Source organism: Leucoraja erinacea, chromosome 28 (genome assembly GCF_028641065.1).
Source record: "Leucoraja erinacea ecotype New England chromosome 28, Leri_hhj_1, whole genome shotgun sequence".
Taxonomy (NCBI): domain Eukaryota; kingdom Metazoa; phylum Chordata; class Chondrichthyes; order Rajiformes; family Rajidae; genus Leucoraja; species Leucoraja erinaceus.
Window position 1 is genome coordinate 22,646,097 of NC_073404.1, and position 17,566 is coordinate 22,663,662.

General features: G+C 40.8%; 2 protein-coding genes across 3 annotated transcripts in view; one reads left to right on the forward strand and one right to left on the reverse strand.

Moving 5' to 3' along the window:
- Positions 1 to 765: 765 nt before the first annotated feature.
- Positions 766 to 12,419, reverse strand: tbl2 (transducin beta like 2). Of its 2 annotated transcripts, none has more exons than XM_055658028.1 (7): positions 12,219 to 12,419; positions 10,104 to 10,231; positions 9,041 to 9,225; positions 8,567 to 8,718; positions 7,937 to 8,063; positions 7,488 to 7,640; positions 766 to 1,701 (listed from the first exon to the last, which is right to left on the reverse strand). In XM_055658028.1, exons 1-7 carry the CDS (start codon positions 12,346 to 12,348, stop codon positions 1,245 to 1,247), a joined length of 1,332 nt encoding a protein of 443 aa, XP_055514003.1. In that variant the 5' UTR covers positions 12,349 to 12,419; the 3' UTR covers positions 766 to 1,244. The 2 variants fall into 2 exon arrangements, with proteins under 2 accessions (XP_055514003.1, XP_055514002.1); XM_055658027.1 differs by having other exon boundaries at positions 10,104 to 10,234; positions 12,219 to 12,418.
- Positions 12,420 to 12,603: 184 nt separating this feature from the next.
- LOC129710787 (sodium/glucose cotransporter 2-like) overlaps positions 12,604 to 17,566 on the forward strand; it is a 32,507-nt gene continuing 27,544 nt past the window's right edge. Inside the window, exon 1 of the mRNA XM_055658031.1 lies at positions 12,604 to 12,765. The gene's annotated coding sequence lies outside the window, so the exon portion shown is untranslated. The remainder of the gene's footprint in view (positions 12,766 to 17,566) is intronic.

A 17,566-nucleotide genomic window follows, 5' to 3' on the forward strand; every position in this document is an offset into this window, starting at 1 on the left:
GGAGGTGCTGGTCAGTGGAATAAGAAAAGTGGGGGAGGGAGGAGTAGAAACGTGGATAGAAATACAGCAAATGGCTGACCTAGCCAACGGTATGTGTGATCACATGAAAGAAAGGGAGATTCTTATGAAATGTATTCACTTTCTGAATTTACAATCGCAATCATGTTCCTGGCAAGAAAACCGAGTCTAAAGGGTCACATTTGGTGCAAAACCCATCCCTGGCATGTTTCAAAGGGAGCTTGCTGTAACTGCTGTGCAAGTTTAAACAAAGCGGCAGCGTAAAGTTTGAAATCTATTACTTAGAGTTAAGATTGTCCTTTTATCGCTATGTCCAAGTAGCAGGGTCCCTCTTAAAATCAAAGTAAATAACTGAAAAGCTGTACCTTATTACCAACGGAAAATTCTGTTACTTTGCTATTTTGATTTAGTTACACTCACCGAACGTTGCTCCTTCTTTGATGACTGATACTTCTAATAACCAAAATTAATTGTTTCATGGAACACAAATATAAACTTAAGTGCTGGGCTGAAAACAAAGTTTTAAAATGTTAAGCCACATACAGGAGGAATAAAGGGGTATCATAAACCCAAATAAATGGAACAACATTTTAGGAGGGGCGTGAAATATTTTGATTGCTATTATATAAAAAGATGCTATATGGCACCTTTAGCAATATAAACCATAGATATATATCCAGGCAATAAGGTCCCAAACCTAAATGCTCAACTAATCGGGCTTGTTAAATTTTAGCCTGACCAGTGGAGTAGTTGAGTATTTGATCATTTTATTTTATGCATGTCTCTGTGCCATTTTGCTTTTGGATTTATACAAAAATTGTGGATGGTTTCTGCATGGTTCTACATTTTGAATATTCATCACTTCAATACAAAATTAAACTCTGTAAACAATTGTTCAAAATTCCACAAAACATTGCCAGTTTCTATACGCAACACATTAGTAATACGCATTGCTGCTGTGGAACAAAACAATAAAAGACCAAGTACAAAGTTTGAAAATGTATATATTCTCATTTATAGACATTCCGCTGCAGCCAAAACAGATTAAAATTCAGTCCTGGGCATCAATTTTGGTCGTTCTTGAGGTTCCCTTACACAGGTGGAATATAATGGCATGGGCTACGGTACCCACATAGTACAAGATATCATAAAGTGAAGTCATAGACATTCATCAGTCGAGAGACCCCAAAATCACAGGAAATGGAAGGCAACCTGGTTTGTTGCAGTTATTGATTTTTTGTACAAATTACATCTAATGCATTCTTCGCATCATCGATCTGCTGCTGCAACCTCTCGCGCATTGCTTCTGTTGTTGCTTTCTTTAGTCTGCCTTCCATTTCTTCAATAACTGCACGGTAACCCACCACATTGTGGAATACCCGAATAGCACGATCGCCACTGGAAACTAAGAACCTACTGTTGATGTCAAAAGCCAAGCCAACAATGTCCTCGCCGTGCACATTTAGGAATTCTTCCTCCTGCCTGCCCATCTTGGTGTTGTGCATTGTGATGTTGAAGCCATTGGAAATAGCTACCACCCTGGCATCAGGAGAAAGAGCGATTCGGCAAGAATCAGAAACATCGTACTTCATAGTTAACAACAAGTATGGGTCTTGCTGCTGTTTGTACTGAACATCGGTGTCCCACAGCTTCCAGGTGCCATCTTTTGAAACTGTTGCCATTCTATCCAGGAAACAAATAATGATATATTTTTGAAATAACCATAGTCTGTACTTTTGTTAAAACAATATTTTAGACCACAATCCATAGCATTAGCAATTCTGACCAATTACTAATTTCTTTTTTTAATCATTCTTGCCCGCAAGTTAATAATTTATTAAATTAATCCAATTACCAGCTAAAATTGTGACATTTTTTGCAGCTCTTGGCACCTTAATAATCTTGCTCGAAAAGCCAAATGCAATCAACAAGTGGAAGCAGCCAAATGAAATGACACACTAAATAGTCACAACTGATATTAGTTCACATTTATCTTTTCAAACCATATGACATTTTAGCATGCTAGGCAAATTCTCTTATCTAAAGCACGATAAAACATATTTAGGAGTCCTGTCTCCTTTGGATTTTTCATCAGTCATCTTAATGTATGTCTTCTGGTTTTCAAATCTACTACAGATGAGAACAGTTGCCTTTTGTTTACTCCAGTGGATCCTTGAAGAATGTGAACACTCTACAAAATTTTCTCTCAACCCATTCTTTTCCAAAGTGAACACCACCAGCTTCTCCAGATTACCCATTAAATAAAGCGCCTCTTCTCTGGAACCACTCGTGAATTGCTTCTGCACCCCAAAACTTTCACACCCGCTCCAAAGAGAAGTATTGAGAAATGGAAACAAAATTCTAGTTGTGGATTGTATGTTTTACAAAAATTCAATGCAACTTCACGACATATAGTGCCCTCGATAGTGTTTGGGACAAAGACCCATCATTTATTTATTTGCCTCTGTACTCCACAATTTGAGATTTGTAATATAAATAATTAAATGTGGTTAAAGAGCACATTGTCGGATTTTAATAAAGGCCATTTTTATACATTTTGGTTTCACCAAGTAGAAATTACAGCAGTGTTTATACATAGCCCCCCCCCCCCCCTCCCCCATTTCGGGGAACCATAATGTTTGGGACACATGGCTTCACAGGTAATTGCTCTGGTGTTTAATTGCCTCCTTAATGCAGGCACAAGAGAGCTCTCAGCACCTAATCTTTCTTCCAGTCTTTCCATCACCTTTGGAAACTTTTATTGCTGTTTATCAACATGAGGACCAAAGTTATGCCAATGAAAGTCAAAAAAGCCATTATGAAACTGAGAAACAAGAATAAAGCTGTTAGAGACATCAGCCAAACCTTAGGCTTACCAAAATCAAATGTTAGGAACATCATTAAGAAGAAAGAGAGCACTGGTAAGCTTACTAATCGCAAAGGGACTGGCAGGCCAAGGAAGACCTCCACAGCCGATGACAGAAGAATTCCCTCTATATTAAAGAAAAATCCCCAAACACCTGTCCGACAGATCAGAAACACTCTTCAGGAGTCAGGTGTGGATTTGTCAATGACCACCGTTCACAGAAGAATTCATGAACAGAAATACAGAGCCTACACTGCAAGATGCAAACCACTGGTTAGCCGTAAAAATAGGATGGCCGGGTTATAGTTTGCCAAGAAGTACTTAATAGAGCAACTACAGTTCTAGAAAAATGGTCTCGTGGACAGAAGAGACGAAGTTAACATATCAGAGTGATGGCAAGAGCAGATGGAGGAGAGAAGGAACTGTTCAAGATCCAAACCATACCACCTCATCTGTGAAACACGGTGGTGGGGGTGTTATGGCCTGGGCATGTATGGCTGCTGAAGGTACTGACTCGCATATCTTCAATGATGATACAACTGCTGATGGTAGTAGCATAATTAAATCTGAAGTGTATAGACACATCCTACCTGCTCAAGTTCAAACAAATGCCTCAAATCTCATTGGTCGGTGATTCATTCTACAGCAAGACAATGAACCCAAATATACTGCTTAAACAAAGGAGTTTTTCAAAGCTAAGAAATGGTCAATTCTGGAGTCGCCAAGTCAATCACCCAATCTGAACCCAATTGAGCATGCCTTTTATATGCTGAAGAGAAAACTGAAGGGGACTAGCCCCCAAAACAAACATAAGCTAAAGATGGCTGCAATACAGGCCTGGCAGAGTATCACCAGAGAAGACACCCAGCAACTGGCGATGTCCATGAATCGCAGACCTCAAGCAGTCATTGCATGCAAAGGACATGCAACAAAATACTAAATATGACTACTTTCATTTACATGACATTGCTGTGATCCAAACGTTATGGTGCCCTGAAATGTGGGTGCTATATATAAACACTGCTGTAATTTCTACATGGAGAAACCAAAATGTATAAAAATGCTGTTATTAAAATCTGACTGTATGCACTTTGACCACATGTGGATTTTTTTTCTATTACAAATACCAAATTGTGGAGTAGAGGTAAATAAATAAAGGATGGGTCTTTGTCCCAAACATTATGGAGGCCATTGTTCCATTTATAATGTCCAGGCTCACATTTGCCCTTGTAATTGATTTCTCAACTTTCCTGTTATCTTCCAAGATTCATGTGCATTCACTCCACATCCCACTATATAGTTTAATCTAACATCCTGTATCCAGATTTGGTCGCACCACTTTGTAAAAAGATCATAGAAGAGCATTTAATGACTGCAGCAAACTCAAGACACTTAAACCTGTGGAATACAAGAATAATTAGAGTCAATTAGTTTTTCTGCAGAGCACAAAACAGGCCTTTTGCACCATCAAGTGCACACTGCTTTTTTACCCACCTGCGCTGATTCTATTGGCCCACCTTAGGTCTGTATGCATCTATGCCTTACCTATTCTAGTAGCTGTCCAAATGCCTCTTAAGCCGTATTTGAATCTACCGTCTGCTCTGACAGCACATTCCCTACTGTCTGCCTTCAAAATCCACCAACAAGTTACAGCTCGTTCAAAATGCTGCAGCTCGGCTTGTAAATACCAAGAAAAGGAAACATCTAACCTCAGTATTATACTACAGGTTCACAATCTTTTATCCGAAATTCCGAAAACCGAAAAGCTCCGAAAACCCAACATTTTTAACTGCCGGGATCAAGGCGCAAACTCGCGACCTTGCGGCCACGACCCGAGCACTGAGCCACCGCTAAAAATCTACGCTAAAAATCTTCCATTCCGAAATCCGAAAAATTCCGAAATCCGAAAAGTGTCTGGTCCCAAGGTTTTCGGATAAGAGATTGTGAACCTGTACCTTCATTGGCTCCCTGTGAGATTCAGGATAGACTATAAAGTCCTCCTTCTTGTCAAAAAGCCCCAAATGGCTTAGGGAAGGCATATTTTACAGAATCCCTCCTTCCCTAAGCCCCTACTCGAGTGCTCAGGTCTTCTGATGCCGGCCTGTTAGCCTCTCAATGCCGCAGCAATAAGAACATTGATGAAGCAGCCTTTTTCAATTATGCCCCCAAGCTGTGGAATACCCTACCCAGGGCTATGAGACATCCACTCAGTTGACATTTTTAAACGGCAGCTAAAAACTTATCTTTTCAATTCAGCTTTTAACTGACTTTACTTCTTCTGATGACATTGTAAAAAATACCTTTTTTCTCTTGTATTTATCAGCATAGACTTCAGCAGCTTATGTGCTCATATAGTATATGGGACTCTGTATTTTACCTCAGTGTTTTTGTTTTGTATCCCTTTTACACCCTCAATTCTTTTATTTTTTAATATATTTATATAAATCTGTGCTCTTTATGTCCTTACCATTTTTAATTGTATTTTTGTTTAGACCTGGGATTTTGTGAAAAGCACTTTGGGTTGCATTCAATTGTATGAAACGTGCTATATAAATAAAGTTATTATTATTATTATTATTTTAAAAAACTTCCAATTCAGAACTTCTTTGAAACTCCTTCCTCTCATTATGCATTCTTTATTTTTAATGCCCCTACCATGGGCAATAAATTGTATCTATCCTATCTATACCTCATAAAATGTTATATACCACTACATACATCTCTACTCAGCCTCCTCTGTCCAGGGAAATTAAGCCCAGCCTATGCAGTCTCTCCCCATAATGAAAACCTTCCAAACCTGTTGAATCACCTCTACAATCTCTCGAGCACGATTTGTCAATTAGAGTTGTGCACAATACTTCAAAGTGCGGTCTTACCAGTGTTTTGTAAAGTTGCACAATATAAAAACACAATTTCCCAACTCTATAACTGTATGTCCTAATCTATAAATCCAAGTATGCCATATTCCTTCTTCACCACCCTGTCAACCCTTGTTGCCATTTTCCGGGAACATTCAGTTCCCTGCCATTTACTGTATACGCGTGGAGTATTGTGTGCAGTTTTGGTCTCCAAATTTGAGGAAGGACATTCTTGCTGTTGTGGGAGTGCAGTGTAAGTTCACACAGTTAATTCCAGGGATGGCGGGACTGTCATATGCTGAGAGAATGGAGTGGCTGGGCTTGTATACTCTGGAATTTAGAAGGATGAGAGGGAATGAAATATACGATTATTAAGGGTTTGGACACGCTAGAGACGGGAAACATGTTCCTGATGTTGGGGGAGTCTAGAACCAGGGGCCACAGTTTAAGAATAAGGGGTAAGCCATTTAGAACAGAGATGAGGAAACATTTTTTCACACAGAAAGTTGTGAGTCTGTGGAATTCTCTGCAGTGGAAGCCGGTTCTCCGGATACTTTCAAGAGAGTGCTATATAGGGCTCCGAAAGATAGCGGAGTCAGGGGATATGGGGAGAAGGCAGGAATGGGTTACTGATTGTGGATGATCAGCCATGATCACATTGAATGGCAGTGCTGGCTCTATGTCAATTGCATTACCTTATTAAGGTAATTGTACCTATTGTCTATTGCCTTACCCTTATTAAACTTCCCAAAATGTTTCACCTTGTTTCACCAAATGTTTCACCACAGGGTTAAATTCCACCTGGCAATGCTTCATACAACTTTCCATTTTGCTGCATCCTTTGACAAATGGCCTCACTATTCACAACACTACTAATGTTCTGTAATTATAAACTTATTAATCATACTTCCTACATTTAGAAACAAGTTGTTAATAACAAACAGGAAAGATCCCAGCACTGATTCCTGTGGTACACTACTGGCCACAGTCAACCAAAAAGATTCCTTCAACCAGCACCCTCTGCCTCCTATTACCAAACCAACTTTGTATCCAATTTGCTCCCATTTGCATTAAGTTTCCAGATATGCCCCATGTAGGGCCCTATTAAATGTCTTACTAAAGTCCATACAGACAACATCTCGCACCCTGCCTTTGTCAATCTTCTTTAGTTAACTGCTCACAAAACTTAAACAATTTAGAGAGAATTTCTCCTCACAATGCCATACTGACTACCCCTGATCAGACCCTGCCTTTCCAATGTATATAAATCCCATCCCTTAAAATGTTCTACAATTACCTTAAAACCGATTTAAGGCTTATTGCCCTGTGATTACCTGTCTTATCCCTGCTGCCCTTCTCGAATAAAGTTTATTGGCTATCCTCTAGTCTTCTGGTACCTCCCATCTGTTACTAGCAAATGGTATAAAATCACCATTTGGGTCCAGTCATCTTTTCCCTTCCCATTGCAATGTGGGAATTAGCCATCCTTATTGATTAATGGAAATACTGCAAATAATGAAGCTTTTCAACTCCATTCTTGTAAGTAAACAATAGTTATTAGGCCAAGAAAGATCTAAACAAGTTCACTTAAATTGTATGTACACAGTTCTAGATTATATATCAAGAGTTCATATAGGCCCACTTGCCTACTCGTACCGAATGAAATTAATTTTCTGCAAGAATTCAAAATATAGGTACGCTCTTAACGAAGGTCAATGTTGCAGGTCACAAAAGACAGGTCTTACCTTCTGGAGTCATTGGAGAAACTAAATGAGTAAATCCCAGCCGAATGCCCTTTTAGATCAAAGGCTCTCACGACCTCTCGGAATTCTCCTGATTTGCTAAAACAAACTTCCCAAACCTTCACATCCGGTGTAAAACCACAGGAAGCCACAAACCTGCAGAAAAGCAAATCAACCGTGATCTATGGAATATAGTAATTTTACAGTCTTTAAAAGCTGTACAAATCTGCTATCACCATAATCATTCCTTGGACACTATTACAGTGAGTGTACACAAAATAAAGCAATTGCTCCAACACACCCAAAACACTAACACTGAAACGCTGTTTGATCAGAACCCAAGGGTTTGGACACTGTTACTCCTCTCCTCCTGTGAAGAGCACGCGGCATTATTGCTGGACCAGCACATTTACGGTTGAAAAATAAATTAAAAATAACTGCACAATGCTGACCTTCCACAAGGAGACACGGTGGCATAAGCATTATTCATTTGGTTAGTGTTAATTGTAGTAAGGACCTCTCCTTTTAGATCCCAGATTAGGATGGTAGTATCATTGGAGGCAGACATAATGAACTTTCCTAAAATTGAAATAAGACACACTGTTATTATATTTTGGTCCATATACATTTTCTCTGTACACAGCATTTATAGATGATTGTTACATAGTAAAGAAAGGACTAACAGCAGGTAATCAAACTTGTAAATGCACACAGGCTGCAGAGTCCCTACACATGGATTTACACATGTCATTTCCAATCAGCAATCCTATTATTTCAGTCAGGCACTCACAATATTCCTTCGCACATGGTGGGGAGAAAGTATGGCAAGTCATCCCAAAACATTGTCTCTTATTTCAAAATTTAGTACAAAGGGACTTGGAGACTTTAGCATAGGGGTGCGATGGAGTGAAGGAGATATTTACAAAACATACTGTATTTGGGAATGGAGGGAGAATATTCCCATACAAATATAATGAATGATACTTTGGTTAACTTTGGCAACCAACAGCAACTAACCAAAAGCTGGTTGACACTAGCCCAAGGATCGATCAGATGGGTGAAATTTGCAAATCAATATATACCTGTTTCGGCAATTCCAATATTGATAATGGGAGCTTTGTGCCTCTTTGGAAAATCTTCTGGTGCAGCAGTGAATGTGAACGAACCATCATCCCTTTTAGTCATTTTAAAAACACGGATTGTTTCTTCATTTGCTAGCCATGCGATGAAGGCTCTTCAGTGATGGAATTAAAAAGAAAATGACATTAAAACACCGCTCGTACATGTAGATTGTCGCAAAAGAATAATGATCAAACAGTGAAGGATCAGAACCGGCTGCAATTGAAACCAAATTAGAAACTGCCAAATCCTTGCCACCAACTCCCAAGTCTCACTGAACCAAAGCAAATGGGATTTTGTATGATGTTCCCAGAGTATTCAAACAACATTCTTCCTTGGCACACAGCTGCTAAATCTAAATGGCATACCCCAAAAAAACAATGAGATAAGAACAAGATTGAAATCTCTGATTAACAGTTTAATACATCATATTTTACCTAGAATCAGGGCTGAAGCATACATGTGTAGCATGATCAAGTTCAACATTAGCTCGCATACAACGATGATCACGTTCAAGAAAATCTTTTGTGCTCCAAATCCGAACTGTACGGTCATCAGCACAGGAGGCCAGGTACTTTCCATTGCTACTAAAATCTAGACAGCTGATATTCGCGCTGTGGCCCTTAAAAACAAAATTCACAATTCAAACTTAACTATTACAATCACTGATAAAGCATGCATGCTTACGGTGATGCCTCTTTATTATTTTTAATAAACGTCATTCATCTTTCATATAAAAAGGGATTTGGAAAAAAACATTATTCAAAGTGTTCTCATTTCATTAGAAAAGTTCATAAATATACCTATGATTATGAGCAGTTAAAACTGCTTATAAGCATGGTTAGTGAACTTACTTTATAAATAATCCTACTACGCTGATCAATTATAAAAAGGAAGGGCTGCAAAACTCTGAGCAATAAGACCAAATACAATAATGAATTCAAAACAATAAGGCTACAAGGGTAGTCTAAATTGTTAGGAAGTTGTTGCTTAGGTTGGAAATATTAGATGATCCTAACTTAAAAATTGTTTTATTGAGGCAAATATGATGACCTATCTTAGCAGGTATTATAGCAAAGAGCTTTCCTTCAAATCACCGCCCAAATGATAAATTATATGGATTGGAATTTGTATTGCTCTGCACCTTCAAGTTACAGTGAAATGAAGTTATTCATTTTTTTCTGGATCACCATGTATTCAATTGATGTTTCTTTGAAGAGGTAATGCTGGTCACTGATCAGTTCATTTGATGGAATATGTTGTATGGTTCATAGTCTTAAAACCATTTTCAGCCATATAAAAGAATGGAACATAGAAATGTCTAAGATAAACTTTGACGTAATTTTCTGCATTATAGTAGGTAAATTAAAGTTGTTGTTGAACCTTAGAACTTACACATATTTTGCTTTATTTCCCCCATTTTCAGTGTTCCCAGTGATAGTATGTAACACATATGCTGAAGCAGGTAATGTGTTGCTTTATAACTTTGACGTTCCTTACCTTCAGTGAAGTGGCCAGCAAAGGGTGGGTAAACACGTGTTGCTGCAACTTTTCTTTGCGTGAACGTAGCAACTTTTGCTTCTTTGATGCTACATTTCGATCGTTCACACCATTACTGACTTTACCGTCTTCTGCATAAAATAACAGGCAACTTCAGTTCTCCAATCTTTTACAATAATTCAGTTGAAAAGCCTTCTAGAATCATAGTGTTCAACTACATAATCTGTTCATCCATTAAGTTAGGAAGAGGGGCTGAGGTTGCAGCCCAAAAAAGGGTGCAAGCAAAAACACCACATAACATTTCAGCCATAATTAAACTCTGACAGAGACAGACATTATAAACAAAACAAATTGGTGGTGGTTGTGGGGGCATGTAGTTGGAAAATTCAATATTCATATTTCATAACGTTGGGTTGTAAACTACCCAAGCAGAATATAAAGGGGTGACTGAACCAAAGAACTGTGGCTGGAGTGGTTCCTGCGGTAGGTAGAAGGGGGTGTAGATGGGAAGATATGACTGGTGATGGAATCATGTTGGAGATGGCAGAAATGTCAGAGAACAATGTGTTGGATGTGGAGGCTGGTGAGGTGAAAGGCAATGACCATGGGAATTCTGTCCTTGTTCTGTCTAGGGTCCTTAATTTGTGCTTTGTTTAACTCCTCCAAATTGGTGAGACCAAGAGCAGACTCTTTCCTCGGCCACCTGACTCTATCTGCCAATCAATCCGTCCTCACCTGGATCCACAAAGCACTTGTCAATTCTTGCCCCATCCCTCCCTCTCACCTCTTTACCCTGGCTACCACCCTTCTACTCTTTTAATCCAAATATGGGTATTGACTTGAAACGTTGAGTGTACAATTCCTTCCGTAGATGATGCCTTATCCGAGGAATTCCTCCAGCAGCTTGTATTTTTTTTCTTGATTCTATTTGTCAATACTTGTCATGCCCTCTCGTTTCTACATCATGTCCCTTTTATTATTATACAAAGTAACATCAGAGTAATATTGCTACACGAGCTTAAAAGCAGTGGGTGGCATTCAAGGAAGAGATACTGACTGATGTTTTGGATTGATTCATTACCATCGTTATTTTACAACTACACCATCGTTCAAAGACAAAACGTCAGATTCCACACCTATGTATCACATAGCTCTCACCTACAACCTATCTTTTCCTCCACTCTTTCCAGATTGAGGGTCTGCCTGATCACTATCCACCGGATTAGTTCAACAGACCATGGGTATGTAATTTCCAGAAAAAACAAGTAAGCTATCCCTCTTCTCTTACGTTTAGAAAAACTGAGAGGTGACAGATTTGTCTGAAACTATGGGGTGGGCTATTGATTATATTAACCTTCCCTAAATGTCATTGTGCTTTGGGAGCAAAATAACATTTTTGGTCATTTGCAAGTCTGAAGAAGGGTCTCGACCCAAAATGTCACCTATTCCTTTTCTCCAGAGATGCTGCCTTACCCGCTGAATTACTCCAGCTTTTTGTCTCATGCCCAAGCAGCTTCTTATTTTGTGTCAAAGAACCATGTAGCAGGGAAACGGGCACTTCGGCCCAACTCTTCCATGATGACTATGCTTCATCTGAGCTTGTCCCATTTGCCTGCATTTTGGCCCATATTTTTCTGAACCTTTCCTATCCATTTACCTGTCTGACTGTTCCTGCCTCAACTACCTCCTCTGGCAGCTGGTGCCTCTGTTAACTCCTCTGGCAGCTCGTCTCATACACCCTCCACCTTGTGAGTAAAAACGGTGTCCCTTCAAGTTCCAGTAAATCTTTCCCCTCTCACCTTAAATCTGTCTTTTGGTTTTTGATTCCCCTAACTTGGGCAACCGACTGTACATGCACCCTATCTATTCCCCTTATGATTTTACACATCTATAAGATCATATTTTGTGTTGAGAATGTTTCTATGAACTTGCTTTGAAGTCCTATTGAAGTATTGGTCGATGTGCTGGGCTTTGCTCTGTCCCCATTGACTGGGGGATGGATAGTGGAGCGGCTGTCCAGTCCTCCGGCCGCTGGAGAGCGCTGGCGATCCCGCTCCATTCAAGGCCTCGGCCGCCGCCAATACCCGCAGACCGGCCGGCCATTCAGCCCCTTACCGTCGCTGCTGCTGTTGCCACCGCCGCTCTCCTGCGGCAGGGTCTTTCGCGACCCGCTCACCACCACCGTGATGAGGAGAATGAGCGCCCCCAGGAACAGGGACAGGGCGACGACACCGAACGGCTCCATTCGAACGACTGTACGGCAACGTCGGCGCGCGTGGCAGCGGCGCGTCGACACGTCGATGGGGAGTGATTGCGCCCGTACGTCAGCACGTCGGGTGGGGAAGGCGGATTGCGTCGATGTGTCAACACGTCGGGAAGGGGGGGGGGGGGCGAAGAGATTGCGTCCATACGTCAGCGCGCAGGTCGGCGGCGGCGTTGGACGTCCCTGGAGCCGCGGGCTGCTCGGTGCGCGTCCCCTGCCCCGGGCACGTGCACGCGCGCGCCCAACATTCAAAGCCCGGCGCGCGCCCCGAGCCCGGGATGGAGCCGCCATTTGCGGGCGGCAGAGGTTCCTCTGTCAGTCGGGACATGATGGAGCGCACGGTGGACGATAGCGCCGCAGAGGCCGTCACTTCAGGTCCTGATTGCAGATCAGCCCCAGGTATTTGGGGACATTTGGGCTGTGAAGAGATCTCTCCATGACAAATCCTGAGTGCATTTTCCCCAAGATCTATGAATAACCGTTAGCAATGACCGAAAAATACATTTCCCGACGAAATTGTGTATTTCCACAAGTGTGCTAAATCTAGCTGAATATTGATTACAAAAGAAACTCGTGCATTCACTAAAACAATCTAGAATTGCCTCACACCCCTCATGTTAAGCTTTCTCCTTGCAGGTACTCCTTAATTTATGAATGTTCCACCTCATTTTACAAAGCCGATTTCACTAAAACGAACAATCGTTAACGTTATGGGGCAGGGAGGAGATAAAGCTGGCAATTATAGATAATAGGAACTACTGCTAAATATAAACATCAGTCAACGACCTATTTTCTGAACCCAATATTGACATTGTAAGTGTGTCACCAGAACAGTGAATTACAAGTAATAGTGGCAATTGAAATCATAGGCGCAACTGTTATCTATCTAGATGACCATTCAATACTTGACAGCTGCAGTATGCCGGCACAGGCAGTTTGAAATGAGAGACCACAGGCATTCGACACCACGGGGTCTATTTGGTATGATTGCTCCATGAAATTAACCCCGGTAATTACATAATCAACTTTAAAATGGACTGCAAAAACTAAAATAGACTTCAATTGTGTGTAATAGCCACGTGGGGGTGGGGTGGTGCAATTTCAATCATGTATATATATATCTATTCACCACTATTGTTTCCTGTAGAATGAGACCCTTGAGGGTGCATCCTGTGTTTCGAAAGGGAGAGATGTTATAAGATGAAGAATTGTGAAAGGGTTAAAGAGTCAAGAGCATTTTATTGTCATACTAGACCAAGGAGGACCCGTTGGGTCCCGTCCCCTCAACGGGGGGGGGGGGGGGGGATGGCCTGCGGCGTCACACATACTAACCACCCCCACACACACACACACACTAACCCCCCCCCATTTGATATCGTAAACATAATATCCATTCGCTCCTTTTGCCCCCTCCCCCTCCCAATCCACTCACACATAGCCCCCAACTATGCAGGCGCAGCTAGAGAGGGAGGGGGTAGAGAGGGCAGAGAGACAGAGAGGGCAGAGAGAGAGTGAAAAGGAGGAATGGAGGAATGGGGGGGGCGAACGGAGGGGAGGAGACCAGAGGGGAGTGGGAAGAGAGAGGAAGGATTGGGGTTGAAGGCAAAAGAGCCCCATGGGTCAATACAAACATATGGAGATCCTTCCTGTCCCTCTCGCTCACGCACACATATGCATATCAGCACCCGGCGACACATGCGTCCGGGCGTCGACTCGAGGACCGAGCGGTGCGGCCGGCGGGCGTCGACCCGAGGTCCACAAGTTCGGCCGCTCCAGTACAGGGCCCGACTTCATCTCCGGGCTCGTTCTTTCTGCGTCCTTTGAATAACCAGGAGGGGGGAGGGGTCGGGAGGTGACATCACTCGAAGTGCGTGGAAGATTGTGTGTGAGGGCGCCGAGCAGAACCATTGTGACGTCATCAGCGAGAACTGCTCGTTTTAAATTCAGTCTTTTGATATTTTTAAACATTTTCAGTAATGTCGAGAAATAAAGCATTACATTTTCAGATAATGTGATTTTGGACTCGACGGGAAAAATGTCAACCGGAATATGTAAATATTTTATTGTTACCGTAAGTTTTTTTGTGAAGATGTAAAAACATATATACACACGTACAAGATCAGACTTTTAATAAGTATATGATGTCCAAAACAGAACAATGAAATTCTTACCTACAGCATCACAACAGAATATGTAAACATGGAAAACTCTGTAAACAATATAAACAATGTAATAAATGAAATAAAAAATGAAGTTAAAAGTTATATATGTGTAATATACATATATTTGTATAGGAACTATATCACACACACAAAAGCAATAATAGTGTAAAAAGACAATGTATAGAAGATGAGAAGCAATGGTATGTGTCATGAATTTGCTAAAAACATTCAAGGCCAATTCCATCAAAAGATGGCTAAACCAGCGTTATTGCAAGGAAGGGTGGGAGAGCATACACCATGGTGGCAGAACATTTTCCACAGGAGCTGAAACAAATAATCAGGAAAGATGGTTCCCCAAAACTTGTGTTTAAGTACTTAAGTCCAAGAAAATAAATTGTCCTATTGCAGTTATATAAGTTGTTGGGGAAGGAACATCTAGAGTACTGTGTTCAGTTTTGGTCGCCATGTTATAGGGTGCAGGGAAGTTTTAAGAGTCTGATGCCAGGACCAGAGGGCCTGAGCTCTAGGGAGAGGTTGAGCAGACTAGGACTTTATTCCTTGGAGCGCAGGAGGATGAGGGGTGATCTTATAGTGGTATGCCAAGCCATGAGAGGGTAAATGCACAGTCTTTTACCCAGAGTATGGGAATAAAGAACCAGAGGACATCGGTTTAAGATGAGGGGAGAAAGATTTAATAGGAACCTGAAGGGTTACTTTTTTTATACAAACGGTGGTGGGTGTATGGAACGAGCTTCTGGAGGAAGGTCTTGAGGCAGTTATTATCACAATGTTGAAGAAGCATTTAGACAGGTAAATGGATAGGATACTTTTAGAGGGATATGGACCAAATGCAGGCTAGATAGGGCATGTTGGTCGGCATAGGCAAGTTGGGCCAAAAGGCCTATTTCCTCGCTGTATGACTATAAAGTGAATAACATAGGCCTCTTTTGGAAGTGGATGCTGGATGTTATCTGAAAGAAAGAGAAAACTGCTCTCGACTTCAAGGGAGCCAAAGATTACCAAACATTAGCACGATCATGCAGGAGTTAGCACTGCTGCCTCAAACTGAAAGGGTCCAGGTTCAGGTTCTGTGAATGGAATTTGCATATTGTCTACTGTGTGTGAGTTTCCACGGAGTGCTTCCTGCACGTCTCAAGAATATACTAATAATTAAATTGGCAATAGTAAATTGTCCAAAATGTAGATAAGTGACCAAGAATCAAATTGAATTTGCTAGCTGTGTGTCATGCTGTCTTCCAGTTGGTGGAAGGATTCCTGCAGAAACATCATCGCTCCAACTCCTGCACATAATTTGCTGGTATGTTTGAAAAAATATAGTACCTTCTTCCCTTCATTTTGTATTGGGTCATACTAAGTTCACCTGCAGTAGACACACTACCCTTCCCCTTTAAGAGGTGTAGTTTGCTTTGAATTAGTAGCACATGAACGCGCTCTCTTGTAGGGCAAAAATCAAATGAATGACTGGATTAGACCAGGGCTACGACCAAACCATTGCTATCCTGAAAGATACTGAACAGCTCAAATACCAGCCAACAAGTTGCTCCTGATAATTTCTGTAATTCAACTAATTTAGATATTTTTCCCATTGTTTGCCCCAACCTTTCTCATCCATCTTTCTCTTCACTGCTCGACTAACCTTCCCATTGTAAAAAGATTAGAATGAAAAATATTGGTTAATCAAATAATACTGATTCCGCCAGATTTTCTATGCAGATTGTTTTTCATCAAAGGAATGCTTACAAATCTTCAACTCCCTTGGATAATAAAGTCATGATTAGAAAAAGTTTATTCAAACTAAAATAAAAACCTCTCATTCTTTTTTGTCTCCAGTCAAAATGCTGTTCATTGATGTTACTTTATTATTTTTGACAGCGTGGTGTGGGAAAGCAGTGCCTTGAGAGTTATGTGGAGGATCAAGTACTCTGTTCACAAAGCATGTTCTAAGGCACATTGCCTGCTGGTTCCTTATTAATCTTAATAAGATCAAGGCTCCAGTAATTAAATTTCATCTGAATAGGATGCAGAGTCGAAAGATCACATATAATCATACACATGAAGCATCTCTGTGAAGAAAAAATGTCATTGAACTTTATTGAGTGCTTGTATTTTAAACTTCAATTGCACAAAATGCAGTTATTTAAAAAATGAATTAAAAGCAGCTCACTTCTGAGTTGTCTCTGCAGTTCTGTCAGGTAATGCAGTGAAGCAATCTGTATTAAAGCAGCAATGTCAAGCATCAAAAGGAGATGTATGTGAAATTTATCTACAGTAATTTAAAAAAATAAGGCAACTGAACCAAACAACTGAAGTTCAACAAGACTTAAATTCTCTGAGAAATTTCTGTAAAACAGTCTGAAGAAGGGTTCTGTTGCTTGACCCGCTGAGTTACTTCAGCACTTTGTGTCTATTTTCAGTATAAACCAGCATATGCAGTTCCTTCCTGAACACAAGTCTGTAAATTTCCTCCGTATGGACTAACTAACTCTCAAAACTAACCCAGACTAAACTTAAATAAAGATTACGTTGAGAATTGGTTATGAAGATTTACAAAGTATCCTTTTGGCAAAGCAACATCAGCTCTGTCACAATGTAATTGTTATACTCTTCTGATGGTCTGATGTTCATAGTTTTAGGAGTGGGTTAATTTAGATGGAGTCCCCTTCAGTATAGATTATTTTGTTCAAAAAATTACTCCAATGTGTAAAGAATGTGAATGATTTAATCCCGCATCAGCCCTCCGGCTGCGTGATTTTTTGAATAATCATTCAGTATATTGTATAGGAAAAATACAATGTTTATCAGCACCCGGAGGTCTTGATTTACATCCTATTGGTAATGCCTCGATCTTCTGGCATAAAACCTTGATCCTGGGATTGATTCCAACGGAAACCATGATCTTAAAGGGGCTGTCCCACTGCGGCGACCTAATCTGCGAGTTTAGAAGAGTTTGTCCTGGACTCAAACTCGTAGCATGGTCGACACAGGTCCAAGGAGGTCATATGAGGTCACTGGAACTC

Excerpts from the sequence above, each read along its gene's own strand:
- tbl2 (XM_055658027.1), bottom strand. The coding sequence starts at position 12,348 with ATGGAGCCGTTCGGTGTCGTCGCCCTGTCCCTGTTCCTGGGGGCGCTC. Across the intron at positions 8,064-8,566 it reads TATTGGAATTGCCGAAACAG|GAAAGTTCATTATGTCTGCC; the intron begins GTATATATTGAT and ends TTTCAATTTTAG. Across the intron at positions 7,641-7,936 it reads ACCGTGTCTCCTTGTGGAAG|GTTTGTGGCTTCCTGTGGTT; the intron begins GTCAGCATTGTG and ends GCTTTTCTGCAG.